Source organism: Adiantum capillus-veneris, chromosome 29 (assembly GCF_014529385.1).
Source record: "Adiantum capillus-veneris isolate H3 chromosome 29, ASM1452938v2, whole genome shotgun sequence".
Classification (NCBI taxonomy): Eukaryota; Viridiplantae; Streptophyta; class Polypodiopsida; order Polypodiales; family Pteridaceae; genus Adiantum; species Adiantum capillus-veneris.
The window spans coordinates 35,179,033-35,194,022 of NC_140959.1; the positions used below are offsets into that span (position 1 = coordinate 35,179,033).

Consider the following 14,990-nt stretch of genomic DNA (forward strand, 5'->3'; position numbering starts at 1 on the left):
TGTTTGAGACATATTCCACATGTGGAGAATATGAGTCTCTGGGACTGACACTGGCGCCAACTATCTAACAATGTGTCGTGACAAAGTCCCTAGGTGCTGGTCACATCCATGGATTCGACCATTTTGAGCACACAGTATCAGGAGCAATTTCAGTGGCCAGAAATTGTCGGGTACTAAGTACAAACTTGTTACGATTACAAGTGCTGTGAAACCACCTTAACGGAGGGTTGTTTCTACATATAGCTAAGTATGCTATGTACATGAGAATGTCTCATGGTTGGTACCTAGGTGTGACCGGGTTGTCACATTCTGTTATGGTCCAAAGTCTCGTCATGAAATTGCGGATAGGATATGTTTGTGTTAAATGCATGCACACTAGGTGTTATGGGCCCTAGTGTTTAACACAAATTTATTTGGAGCGTCATGCAACTTCATGGACATTATTGTTTCTGCAATTTTTTGCACTGTCAGTGCAATTTCTCTTGCAGATTTAGTATGGTTTTACACCCTGCCATACACGTTGATGGCTAAATAGGGGCGTTCGTGATTGGCTGCTTGAAACTCCAATCTGGTTTCACCCTAGTTGATTGTCTCCATTCCATATTGAGTATATGGCTGGATACTCAATGATTGAGTCATATTTTGTCGTCAGTTGTGGGCGACTTTCTGTAAGTGGTTGGGGGAAAGCACCTCACTCTTACTGCTGCTATTCATCCCACGTCGGATGGGCAGTTTACAAGCATTCTGTTTAGTACTAAAGGATATGCAAAGTGCATACGTTAAATCATGCTAAAGGATATGCTAAGTGCATACGTTAGCAAGAAGTGGAACAACTGGATCGGTTACCTTTCTAGTTTGGCGTTTGCTTCATATGATGCAAGGCATGTTACGGCTAGTTTTAATCTCTTCCTGTTATTCTCAAGTTATCAACCTTAATCATCAGTTTTAATGCGGTTGGCTAATGGCAAGAAACCATAGCAAGTCAAGGACTTGGTTGCTGCTGATGAGTATGTCAGCATAGTACTTTCATGGAAAGATGAGCTGAGGTTATATCGCATATTCAAGTACCTTCAAAAAGTCTGAAACCTGGGTATGCATTTAGACACCTCTTATTTATGATAACTCGTTTAACATACTCAAGTGAGTTTTAAATGGAGTCTGCACATTATGTTGGTTATGGGTCGGTTATCCAAGACGGTTGTACAGGGACAACAATGTGGAAAATCAAGATGTTATTCTTGATTTCATTGAACCTCCCAATGAACCGGGATCCGATTCAACAAACCGTTGGATCCATGAGGGATGCCACGGTGGAAAACATTAGTGTTCTTATGAAGATACCACCACTTGTGTTTTCGAGGACGAAAAATATTCCAAAAGGGGGAGTAATGTCAGGGCCCTACCCTAAGGGGGGGTCACGGACCCCGGCCACGGGCCAGCTAGCAGTGTGGATAGGGGATCCTAGGGCTAAGAGCCTATAAGTATGGGCGGTTGGGTTTGAGGATCCAGGTCTCTAGCTCCTAGGGTTCTCACAAGCGGATCGACAAAAATCATTTTACCCAAGATTGTGGAATCATGGCAAAATTTGAACAGTCTAGTCGATGATGGTCCTCTGATGCAAATCCTGTGGCGGTGGAACTCACTTACTTCGGTATGCTACAAGAGATTTTGAGGATCGATTATAGAGGATTTTTTATCTACTTGTTCGACGTGCAGTGGTTCAAGATAATCATGGAGGGTCGCAACGCTACTATGCGTAGAGGAGATTCTGGTTTTCTTGAGGTGGATTCAACTAAGAAATGGAATGACCTAAGAAACACTTTCGTACTACCCGAGCATTGTGAACAAGTAAGTATGTAAATAGTTAACATCCAATTTTAGAAGTTATGTGCTTGGAAGCTCTCAAGTAAGTTATGTGGCTCTAACAAGTGATATTTCATCCTACAAAATCTGTATCAAACTGGTGGTACGTCATAGAGGTAGCCCCTCGTAGTGCATGGACGTATGAAGGCTACCATGTGCCAATCACAGCGGCATCAATGGAGGAGATCGGAGAAGATGCTCAGTTAGAAGCCACTGAGACGCTGCCAGATGAGCATCAAGCTGCTACTCTCTATCGGGTGCATGCAGAGGATCTACAAAATGAAACGGAGGACATATGTTTAAACGGAGAGGTTTATATAGATATAGGAAGTTATGCTGAGCTTTGTGAGGATGAGAGAGAGACCTCTTAAAGCCATAAATATTGTATTTGAAAAATTTTGCTCCGTTTTATAATATATATTGTATTCGCGTGGCTTTTTATCCATTTCTATCTATATGCGTCATTGCGTCATCGTATTTAGTGGTCTTTGCGTCCACTCCAGATACGTATGCTCTAGGTATGTTCTCACAAGCAGAGACGATGAGCACTGCACTCCGAGTGCGATGGATACTAAAGCTGCAATCACGAAGGTCTGCTCAATGTAGATGCAGCTCGTCCCACCGCTGCAACTTCCCTTCCCCTTTCCCAAAAAACATATGGACATCGGTCAGTAACGCGGCTTTATGATGCTCCTATGCAAGCCATTTTTTGTCCTGAGATTCTATCGACACTCGATCGATAACGCGGCTAATTGAGTGTCGTTTGTTAGAAGCATTCGTTTTTGCATAAATGTGATGTTCAAGTCTTTAACCCGACCGTACGAACATCATATAATTTGTATGTGCATGTGCATTAATATTTTTAAGCATTAAGTATATGAAACACTTGGTTGGCAATGTAGCTGTGAAGAGTATTTCATATACAAATGTTTGAATTGTTTGATTTTGTTGTTTTTAAGTGTTCATATGAAATTATATACTAGCTAATCATATTCAAGATAATGCTTTATTCATCAATCATCGCTATTTTAAATGCTACATTTACATAAATTATATGCAAAAAAGTATTTGCACACAATTTGCATATTAAATATTCATTTTTTTCTTTTTAAAGGACCTCAAGCATCATCGCTATTTTAAATGCTACATTTACATAAATTCTCTGTAAAAAAGAATTTGCATACAATTTGCATGTTAAATATTCTTTTGTATCTTTTTAAAGAGCATCAATCATCGTCGCTATTTTAAATGCTACATTTATAAAAATTCTATGTAAAAAAGTATGAGAACACAATTTACATGTTAAATATTTATTTCTATCTTTTTAAAGATCAAGACATTCTTTGCGATTTCCTAGCCCGATTTGTATGCTTCCAATGTTTTAAATGAGCTAAAATAAAATTGACAATATATACATCATGATGCATGTATCTTCCAAGAGGCTTTGAATTGTTTTAGATTTTTAACATGTTTTGTTAGATCTGGAAAATTTTATTAGGAATGATATATTTATTGTATTTTACACGAGCATTGTATATGATCGAGACACAATATTGAATACAAGGTCTTTTACAATGGTTTTTGACATGATCTTCATTCTAGTCTTAAGCTATATTGAATCTGTGAAGTTGTTATCTGGTTTTAAGTCTAAGCGTTGTGGATCTCCTTGTAGTTAATTCAACCTCCACATCTATTATCAGATTCTCTTTTATTTCGTCTATAGTGCATTGAGATACACCAACATTGAAATCTTCTTCATCTTCATTTTGACAATCATACAACTAGATTCGCATTTCCTCCAGCTCATAGCCAGCACTTTCCATTTGATTCAATATCTCTTTGTTGCAAAAGATATACACTAAATTTTCTACTCTGTCTGCTAATAGTCTGTTGCGAATAGTGTTGTGAACATACTTGTACATACTCCAGTTTCTCTCTGAACTTGAGTTTTTTGCACATTGTACCAGTATTTTCATTGCAAGGTTGCTCTTTCGCCATTACCTATACAAAATCATTCGCAAAAGGACCTTATTTTAGTCTAAATGCACTCATTTTCTTTGTTGCAATCAATTCGGTCCTCAACGTTGGAGTAGAATATATTGACCACGTGATAGAAATCGTTGACCACCTCTATATTGGACATCAGATCTAAATTCCAATACCCCATATCGAGCATGTAAGTAATGCTATGGAGTGGACTATGAGCACTCTTACAACTTGCATGAAAATACTTGGTCAAAATTCTTCGATGTTTGCCAGAGAATGGTAGTTGCCTCTTTCCTTCTCTACTACAGACTCTTTCAACTCTTCGGGATTATCAAGACCCTATTGGACTAACCACCATGTCATCCACACTTTGCCCAAATTTGGTGCCCTTTGATCAAGGTTGCAAATCGCGAACATAACGGGCATCATTACATGGTATTCATCCATTACAGTCCTCCACCAAGCAGCCTTGTTTACGTCACCACGTAGACATGTAATTTTATCTTTCACTTTTTCTTTCTGTTCAAGCTGCCATTCATCAAAGGCCGTGCAATTGAATGTGTTAATCACAATGCACTTATTGCGGAGAAGTGATTCCAATGTATAAAAGTGCATGCAGAACCAAGTTTCAGTAGGAAGTTTCAACATCCCTGACATGCGTATTCTATACAATTCAAGCACTCTTTGTCATTTCAAGATAAATTTCACAACAAGACGCGTTGTGTCAATTATTTTGGCAAATCATGCGATTTGTTTGCTATTGTATCAATGTTTCAGTACCAAGTTTAAGTTGTGCGTATTACAACCATTGGCAAAATGAGTGGAAAGCACTTCTTTATTAATTTACTAGCGTTTTTACAATTCTTTGTGTTGTCCATGACTGCTTGAACAACATGTTCAACACCGATTTTTTTAATTACATTAATCAAGAACTTAAAAATATATTTGTCACTATTAATTGCACCAGAACTACAATCACCTTTATAAATGTTTCTTCCCTTAGACAAACCAGCATTACATTGATAAGCGACCTTCTTTGAATATTTGACCAATCATCACTCACAATTGTGCATCCTGAAAGCGAAATATTCCCAAGTATTATTTTGCCAACACGCTCTTTGACTTTGATGTAACATTTGTCCAAGAAAACATTTCGTATTGTGTGATAAGAAGGAGCTGAAAATCTTGGGCCAAACTCATAGATTTTCTTTCAAGCAGCCTTCCAATAATTGTTTTCTACCATAATCAAAGTATTTCCAGTGAAGAATATTGCTTTGGCAAGTGCAGGTTGTGCTTCTTCTAGAGACTGCACTCAAAAGCTTTGATGTGATGATTTTTGATGCATTTGACCAAGTACACCTTCATTGTGAACCTTAAAAGGAACACTGCTTAAAAGGAACGCTCCATTTGTGTTCAGCTTCTTGTTATGAATCTTTAATTTACTTTTCATGCATGACATACAATTTTATTTTCATAAAAGAACTTAGATCAAGAGTTAATCATATTGTATTCAATTAGATCCATATAGGATGAGTACGGCCGGCCGCCAAAGGCGCCTCTCTCTCTCTCTCTCTCTCTCTCTCTCTCTCCCCCACTTTATTACATGCACATGAGCTTCTCTCACTTTTGTCATTTAGCCTTCATCTCGCAGATTGGGCCACGTGTAAAGGACACTACCCTCCACCATATTATGTTAAATAGATACATATTTAGTTTCTTTTTACATAATTCTTGGATTTTCTTTTTATGGATCATATGCAATTTGATGATTCATATGGAGTTTTGGAGCACTCGTCATAAAAGATTTATCAAAATCCTATAGTAGAAGTAACTTACGATGAATTGGTAACCATTTTAATACGTTTTATAGTGAAACCATCAAAAGGTAAGAGAATTTATATTTTTGAATAAATTTGTGTTAAGCTTCTTGTTATGAATCTCTAATTAACCTTTCATGCATCATATACAATTTGATTTGCATAAAGAACTTAGATTAAGAGTTAATTATATTGTATTCAATTAGATTTATATATTGATATGTGTTGAGTTCTTGGATTTTCTTTTTATGAATCATATGCAATCTGATTTGTGTAAAAGAAACTAGATTAAAAGTTAAGCATATTGAATTTACATCGTCTTCAATTCAATTTATATATTGAAAGAAGTAGATAAATTGATTGATCTCTATATTTACTCTTTATGCGTCTCACATATGGCATAACTTACAACTACAAACTTTGCTTTTTGCAACTCAGGACTCAAAACAAAGAGTACAAATAGACAAACAAATTTTGATCAAAGCGCCATCGAGCTATGCTCCCATTGCGCTTCTTGATCTTCCAAATTTTGAGTACAAGATCCTCAAAATAGAATTTGTAGCAACTGTGAATTTTACAAACAAACGGTACACATATACTCTATTTTTTTTCTCCATGACTTGCGATATTATGTGATCATTACCACTCTGATGCCATGTTATGAGAGAGAGAGAGAGAGAGAGAGAGAGAGAGAGAGAGACGAAACAAGAGACAAACCGTGTACACTCTCAAAGATTGATTCATTTTAAGGACAAGTTATGTCATGGATGCTTGAGAGTCAGCCACCATTATTGATGTCATCGCCTATATCACCGCATGTGTCGTCACCTACATTGTTGCTGATATCATCGCCTGCATCATCACATATGTCATCGCCTGCATCATCAGCTGTATCATCACCTGTATTATCGCTTGTATCATCGCCTATGTCATCACCCACATCATCATTAGAAGATTCTAAGAGAGAGAGAGAGAGAGAGAGAGAGAGAGAGAGAGAGAGAAAGAGAGAGAGAGAGAGAGAGAGAGAGAGAGAGAGAGAGATGAAACAAGAGACAAACTGTGTACGCTCTCAAAGATTGATTCGTTTTAAGGACAAGTTATGTCATGGATGCTTGAGAGTCAGCCATCATTGATGTCATCGCTTGTATCATCGCATGTGTCATCACCTACATCATTGCTTGATATCATCGCCTGCATCAATATCACATATGTCATCGCCTACATCATCAGCTGTATCATCGCTGATATCATCACCTGTGTCATCGCTTGTATCATCGCCTATGTCATCACCCACATCATCATTAGAAGATTCTAGAAGCTTGGAGGAGATTCCGGAAGAATCTAGAAGCTCTAGAAAGTGGAAGAAGGATCTGGAAGGTTCTAGAATAACTAGAAGGAACGGGAAGGTTCTAGAAGATTCTAACCTCCTCAAGAAGAACCTAGAAATTTCTAACCTCCTCAAGTAACCTCCTCAAGCACTAGTATAAATAGGAGTCTTGGGCCACAAGCTCCTCAGTCTTGCACCATGTACGGTTAGTTCTTGAAAAGCTTTGTGCATCAGGGTTATATGAAAAGTTGGAGAAGTGTTCTTTTCATCAATCTAAGGTGGAATTTCTTGGTTATGTTATCTCTAGAAAGTGAATCTCCATGGATCCAAAGAAGGTTCAAACCATCCTTGATTGGGAGATACCCACCTCGGTAAGAGATGTCCAATGTTTCCTCGGATTTGCAAATTTCTATCGTATCTTTATCAAGGGATACTCTAAGGTGGTTACAACACTCACAAGGTTGACATGCCATAATAAGTTTGTTTGGGACTCAGAGGCCGCAAAAGCTTTTCAGACTCTCAAGCAAGCTTTCAAAACCGCACCCATTCCAATTCATGTAGATCCTACAAATCCTTTCACTCTAGAAAGAGACGCTTTAGATTTTTCCCTTAGCTCTATTCTATCCCAAGTAGGTGAGGATGGTTGAGTATATCCAGTGGATTTTCATTTCCGCAAGTTCTCAGCTACAGAAATCAATTATGAAATCCATGTCAAAGAAATCTTAGCAATCATCAACTCCTTTGACACTTGGCATCACCACCTACTTGAAGGAGCTCCTCATAAGATCAATGTCTATACAGATCACAAGAATCTGGAATGCTTCATGGTATCCCGCGTCTTCAATCGTCTCCAAGCCACGTGGAGTGGTATCCTATCAAGGTTTGATTGTCTTATCTCTTATAGGCCTGGCCGTCAACAAGGTAAGCCAGACGCCTTATCAAGAATATCCTACCTTGCACCTAGAGAAGGCGTCGCAACATGTGATCAACAAGAGCCAGTGATTTTGAAACCTGATAAGCTTAAGATAAATGCCACCATAAGCCAAGCTCTTGAAGATTCTACCTTTCTTTCTAAGGTGAACACGTAAATTGCCATGGACCCACTTGCTCAGAATTTTAGATAACAATTACAAGGACAAAGGATTAATGAGGACTTTCAAGAAATTGATGGACTAGTATAGTATAAATGTCTTCTCTATATTCTATAAGGACGAATATATTTGGAGGTACTTCAGCAGTAGCATGATCTTCCATCAGCACGGCATTTTGGGGTTAGTAAGATAAATAATCTGCTTCTCTCCAGTGACTTTTGGTGGCCTCAAATGTTAAAGCTTGTCAAGGAGTATGTAGGCACTTGTGACACTTGCAATAGATCAAAGGCCCCTCATCATCGTCCTCAGGGGTTACTCCATCCTTTGCCCATTCCAAGCAAACCATGGTCATCCATCTCCATGGATTTCATTATAGAGCCAAACTAAAATGGCTAAAACCATCACAAGTGAAGGTACGGCCAAACTCTTTCTACACCATATCTATGGTTATCAAGGATTACTGGATGACATAGTTTTTGATCAAGGCCCACACTTCATCTCTAACTTTTGTAAAAGATTATTCAAGATAATCAAAGTACAAATCAACCTCTCCTCATCCAATCACCCACAAAGCGATGGACAAACAGAGAGAGTAAATCATATTTTAGAACAGTATCTCCGTTGTACTATCAATTATCACTAGGATAATTGGGTCGAGCTCCTACCCCTAGCCAAATTCTCCTACAAGGACAAGGGATTAATGAGGACTTTCAAGAAATTGATGGACTAGTATAGTATAAATGTCTTCTCTATATTCCTCCAGGACCAACATAGTTGGAGGTACTTCAGCAGTAGCATGATCTTCCATCAGCACGGTGGAGAGGGGAAATAGGGGAACAGGCTCGGCACCAACACAAGGGCCTCTCTATAGCTCAGAGTATCCACAGCACCCCTGTCCTCTCGGAAAACACCTTCAAAAAAACACTTTATATTGGGAGACCACCGCCTGCTCAATTTCCACTGCTCACACACTCCACAAATCCACCAGAGAACGCACACTTGCTGCCACGCTCTGTCTCCACCCCTACACACACACAGCAACTCAATCTCGCTCTCTCACACAAAACACCGTCGATCCGGGGGGAGGGGCATACACTTCCACACTGTCGGCACGGAGGGGAAACATGAAAGCAAGAGAAAGAGAATAGAGGAAGGGGAAACAATAGATTACACTTCAAAAAACATGTACACTGCTTTGCACTGCCATCACCATGGCCATTTTCAAGAAAAAGTTAGAAAGGGGTTGATCTATCAGAGGAATCCGCTTTGTAGGCTTCAAACGGCACAAAAAAAGCCAAGAAAAAAGCCCATAATTTGATTCAATTTTGACTTTTATACGGGGGTCTTCAATTTGGAAAATTTCCCTCTCATTGGTCCATCTAGTACCCTAATTTGGTATTTTTGGGAAGGGGGCACGGCCTTGCTTCATCTACTCAATCCTTCTCTCTTTTGCACATGGGGGGTGCAATAGCGATGTCGATATTGCCCCTAGGCTTCTCTTTACTTTTCTTTTTCCCTTCATTTTTACCCCTTTGTGGGGGCCTAGCTTTGCAGTGCTTTTTTGGCCCAATTCTAGTCCCCTTTGTCCGACTCACACTTGCCTTTTTTGCCCTTGCTTCTGCTCTCTCCTCCTTTGCTTTTCGTCCTTGCTCGGCCATGGGCCCATCCCCTTGCCCTTGTCTGTAGTAGCTCTTGGACTCACTCTCTCTCTCTCTCTCTCTCTCTCTCTCTCTCTCTCTCTCTCTCTCTCTCTCTCTCTCTCTCTCTCTCTCTCTCTCTCTCTCTCTCTCTCTCTCTCTCTCTCTCTCTCTCTCTCTGCTCATTGTCCACGGGACCCTCCCCTTTTGCTAGCAATAGCGAGGTCGCTATTGGGCGCACGGGGGGGGGGGGGGGGGGGGGGGGTTCCCTTCAAAAGGTTTGCGGCCCTAAGGCTGCGGAACGGCCCCTCATTGGACCGCCACATCACCAATGTCCAGATAGGCATGTGCAGTGATGGTGCCGCCTCCAACTCTCCCAAACACCGGCGTTTACGCCCTGCGCCGCCAAGCACGCGCTCATGCAGCGCCGCTCGGCATCCACCATATCTCACGGAGCTCCAAGGGGAGCTCGCCTTCCTTTACACAATCCCAAATGGGCTCATGCCCCATGTTAAATAGCCAACATCTTTAACGTCAAGCAGCAGATGTGGGAATAATGCACTCCATGTGGCAGCCTCATGGCCCATGGCCTCAAGCCCATCAAAAATAACCAAAAGACATATTTAAAACCCTCCACTTTTTTCCCTTCTTCCCTCATTTCCCATGTTTTGCCAAATGGTTGGAACCTCAAACTTCCAAACCGGTTTGGACCATCACCAAGACAATCCCGTGTCGTGCAAACCTCGTCATCTTCGGACTCCTCTGATCTTGCTATCTGAGGCCATAAAAAATGTAAAAAATCACGTGCCAACTTTCCACTGCTAAATGCTCCCAACTTGATCCTATCGTATCTTGCTGACTAAGTACCCGATTGATGAGCTCTCGATTTGTGATAGCTCCACATGATGCATACTACCTTTGGGAACCTTGGTGAGGCCAAAAGGATGCCAAATGGCGCATTCTCTGATGCAGGCAAGTGGGCTCATAACTAGCCCTCGAAAAATCTTCAACTGATCATAACTTGCTAACCAGAGTTCCGATTCACAATCCAAGAAGATCGGCATGCTCCATAACTTAATCCCTTCACAGATATCCATTGACACCTTCCTGGACCACCTGTCCCCAGCTGCCCTATCCATCAAGGATCTGCTAAACCTTTTACCTTTAAACTGCAATATCTTGAGCACCGGGGCTTCGTTTGATGAGCCATCTGGACTGGATTCTAGAGCACACTGAACACTACATTCCAAAGTAGTGACTTGTCATTTTGGGCATCTCCATTTTCCATACCATCCGAACCATCCCGCAGCACTTTTGGCCTAAAAAACCGTTTTCCACATACACTTTCGCTACCCTTTGGCTACCCAGGACCTTGGTACCTGCCCTAGCCTTCTGCACTGCACTTGCCTGCTGCTTCTGCTTGGCATAGCTAGACCATCTCCTAGCTTGGACCAACTTTGGCTGCACCAACAGCATTTTGGGGTTAGTAAGACAATTGATCAGCTTCTCTTCGATGACTTTTGGTGACATTTAAAATGACTTTTGGTGGCCTTAAATGTCAGTGAAGGTACGACATTTAAGGTACGACCAAACTCTTTTTACAACATATCTATTCTTATCATGAATTACCGCATGACATAGTTTATGATCGAGGTCCACAATTCATCTCTAGCTTTTGGAAAAGATTATTCAAGCTACTCAGAGTACAAATCAACCTCTCCTCAGCCAATCACCACAAAGTGATGGACAAGCAGAGAGAGTAAATCAAGTTTTGGAATAGTATCTCCGTTGTACTATCAATTATCACCAGGATAATTGGGTCAAGCTGATAACGCTAGCCGAATTCTCCTACAAGCTGACCATCAAGTCAAGAATCCAACTGCTATTCATCTTGCACAACAATCATCTGTCACCAAGAACTTACAATTCATATCAAAGAAGCTCAATCCAAGTATAAGGAAAGTGCAGATCTCCATCGCATGCCGCATCCAAAATACAAAGAGGGGGATAAAGTGTGGCTCCCTTGGCATGATCTATGTTCATCTTGTCCCTGTCAAAAGCTCAACACCAAAGGCTTGGCCCGTTTAAGATTATCCATCAAGTCAATCTAGTCACCTATCGACTCCAGTTGCCCTCATTCATGAAAATCCATCCTGTCTTTCATGTCTCCATCCTAGAACCTTGTCACACATCTAACATCCTAGAAAGAGCCCTACAACCACCTCCTCCGGTTGAGATTCAAGGACATGAAAAATATGAGGTCGAGAAAGTCCTAGATTCTGTAGTTTCACGTGGCAGGTTACAATACTTGGTTTATTGGAAAGGCTATGATGTCAGTGAAAGAACCTGGGAACCAACACACAATCTTCAGCATGCACCTCTCAAAGTCCAAGAATTCCATGAAAAACATCCATGGAAGCCCCAGTCAAGGAACATCACTGCTCCTCGTGGAACTCGTCGCTAGAGGAGGGGGGTAATGTCATGGATGCTTGATAGTCAGCCATTGCGTGTGTCATCGCCTGCATCATCGCTTGTGTCATCACTTGCATCATCACCTCTGTCATCACCTACATCATCGCCTACCTCATCAGCTGCATCATCGCTGATATCATCACCTGCATTATCGCGTGCATCATCGCCTATGTCATCGTCCATCATCACTAGAAGATTCTAGAAGCTTGGAGGAGATTTCAGAAGAATCTAGAAGCTCTAGAAAGTGGAAGAAGGATCTAGAAGGTTCTAGAATAACTAGAAGGAACAAAAAGGTTCTAGAAGATTCTAACCTCCTCAACAAGAACCTAGAAAGTTCTAACCTCCTCAAGCACTAGTATAAATAGGGGTCTTGGGCCACAATCCCCTCAGTTTGCCAACACAAGTTGTGAGGCTCCTATGAGGAAATTTCTCTTCTAGTTCTTATGTTCAATTCTTTTCCTTGGAATCAAGCATTGTCTTGTACTCAAGTCATGTAATCCAAGTCTCCTAATATAGTATTAAGTCTTGTAATCAATATTAAGCTTATCATCAAGTCCAAGTTCTTGTACATTGTGAGCGTCTCCTCTTGCTCTCTTCTAGCTCTATACGCGCTCATAACAAGTTACATAGATATAGGTGAGACAAAAATAGGTATAGTAAGCCATATATAGCTCCAACAACAAACATGTTGCAACACTCGATCATCCTCAATGCTATGTTACACATAAGATGATATCACTCTTGCTACTTATTTCATCACGATCTCATGGACCCTCAATAGCCTCTACATCGACCCTTGATAGCCTCTTTATTGACTATGTATCTCTACTTATTATGCACCACATGGTCCTCTTCAAAAAAATGCTCTAGTCCAACTTAGGCACGTGCATATTATCTCTCTCTCAAACCACATGTACAATTGGTATGGAGGGGGGATGTCCATCGCGCTGAGAAATAAATGGGAACATGAAAGTCATTTAAATAATGTACTCAAATACTAATGAGGACTTTCATGAAATTGATGGACTAGTATAGTATAATTGCCTTCTCTATATTCCTTAAGGACCAACATACTTGGAGGTACTTCAGCAATAGCATGATCTTCCATCAGCACGGCATTTTGGGGTTAGTAAGATAATTGATCAGCTTCTCTCCAGTGACTTTTGGTGGCCTCAAATGCTAAAGCTTGTCAAGGAGTATGTAGGCACTTGTGACACTTGCAATAGATCAAAGGCTCCTCATCATCGTCCTCATGGGTTAATTACTCCATCGATCCTTTGCCCATTCCAAGAAAACCATGGTCATCCATCTCCATGGATTTCATTATAGAGCTACTCTTGTCACAAGGATTTGACTCCATTTTAGTAGTCATGGATCGGCTTACAACAATGGCACACTTCATTCCAATCACTAAAACCATCACCAATGAAGGTACGGCCAAAATCTTTCTACACCATATCTATGGTTATCAAGGATTACTGGATGACATAGTTTCTGATCGAGGCCCACACTTCATCTCTAGCTTTTGGAAAAGCTTATTCAAGCTACTCAAAGTACAAATAAACCTCTCCGCATCCAATCACCCACAAAGCGATGGACAAACAGAGAGTAAATCATATTTTAGAACAGTATCTCCGTTGTACTATCAATTATCACTAGGATAATTGGGTCGAGCTCCTACCGCTAGCCAAATTCTCCTACAAGGTCAAGGGATTAATGCGGACTTTCAAGAAATTGATGGACTAGTATAGTATAAATGTCTCCTCTATATTCCTCCAGGACCAACATACTTGGAGGTACTTCAGCAGTAGCATGATCTTCCATCAGCACGGTGGAGAGGGGGAATAGGGGACCACACTCGGCACCAACACAAGGGCCTCTCTATAGCTCAGGGTATCCACAGCACCCCTGTCCTCTCGGAAAACACCTTCAAAAAAACACTTTACATTGGGAGACCACCGCCTGCTCAATTTTCACTACTCACACACTCCACAAATCCACCACAGATTGCACACTTGCTGCCACGGTTTGTCTCCACCCCTACACACGCACACAGCCACTCAATCTCACTCTCTCACACAAAACACCGTCGATCCGGGGGGGCATACACTTCCACACTGCCGACACCGAGGGGAAACATGAAAGCAAGAGAAAGAGAAGGGAGGAAGGGGAAACAACAGCAATAGGGGGCAACGTGTCAGGACACGGTTCTTGTACCCTAAGAACTAAGCTAGGCAAGGACTACGGCCACGGGCCGGGCTAGGCAGTGTGGACAGGGCATCCGTCTAGGGCAAGGGGCTAGGAGCCCACCCTATAAAGGGAGGTTGGGAGGAGGATCTATTAGAGCCTAGTTGCCTAGTTTCTTACACTGGTATAAGAGCTTGGCTTCCACTCTCTCTCTCTAGGCGTGGTCATCTTTGGCCCCTAAAAACTTGCCCCTTTTGTTAGAACCACTGCTTTTTTAAAGCCTTTTCCAATTTTAGCCGGGCCACTTGCCGAAACGGGCAGACCTTCTCTTTTTGGAGGCATGCCTATGGTGCATGAAATAGAGCATTTCCGGGCTTGAGGGGTGCACCATGCAACAGCAGAAGGGGACGCTATCATATTGCGGCCATAGCCAACAGGGGTGAGCCCCGCCATCATCGTGCTCAAGCCCGTAGGCGTCGGCCCGCTGCCAGCGTTGGGGAGCTTCAAAATTTACGCTAATTTCACATTACACAGGCCCTTTGGCCATTATTTGAAGGCCTTGGCCGCTACAGGCGGCCCTTCCCACGAGTCTTCCCACCAAAGGGGCGGC

The 14,990-nt window shown here is 41.5% G+C and overlaps 1 protein-coding gene across 1 annotated transcript in view; it reads left to right on the forward strand.

Moving 5' to 3' along the window:
• LOC147419028 (uncharacterized) overlaps positions 1 to 12,185 on the forward strand; it is a 57,308-nt gene extending 45,123 nt beyond the window's left edge. The window contains exon 2 of the mRNA XM_086505772.1: positions 11,782 to 12,185. Within this exon, the coding sequence (XP_086361898.1) occupies positions 11,782 to 12,185 (404 nt within the window). The remainder of the gene's footprint in view (positions 1 to 11,781) is intronic.
• The last annotated feature ends 2,805 nt before the right edge of the window (positions 12,186 to 14,990 follow it).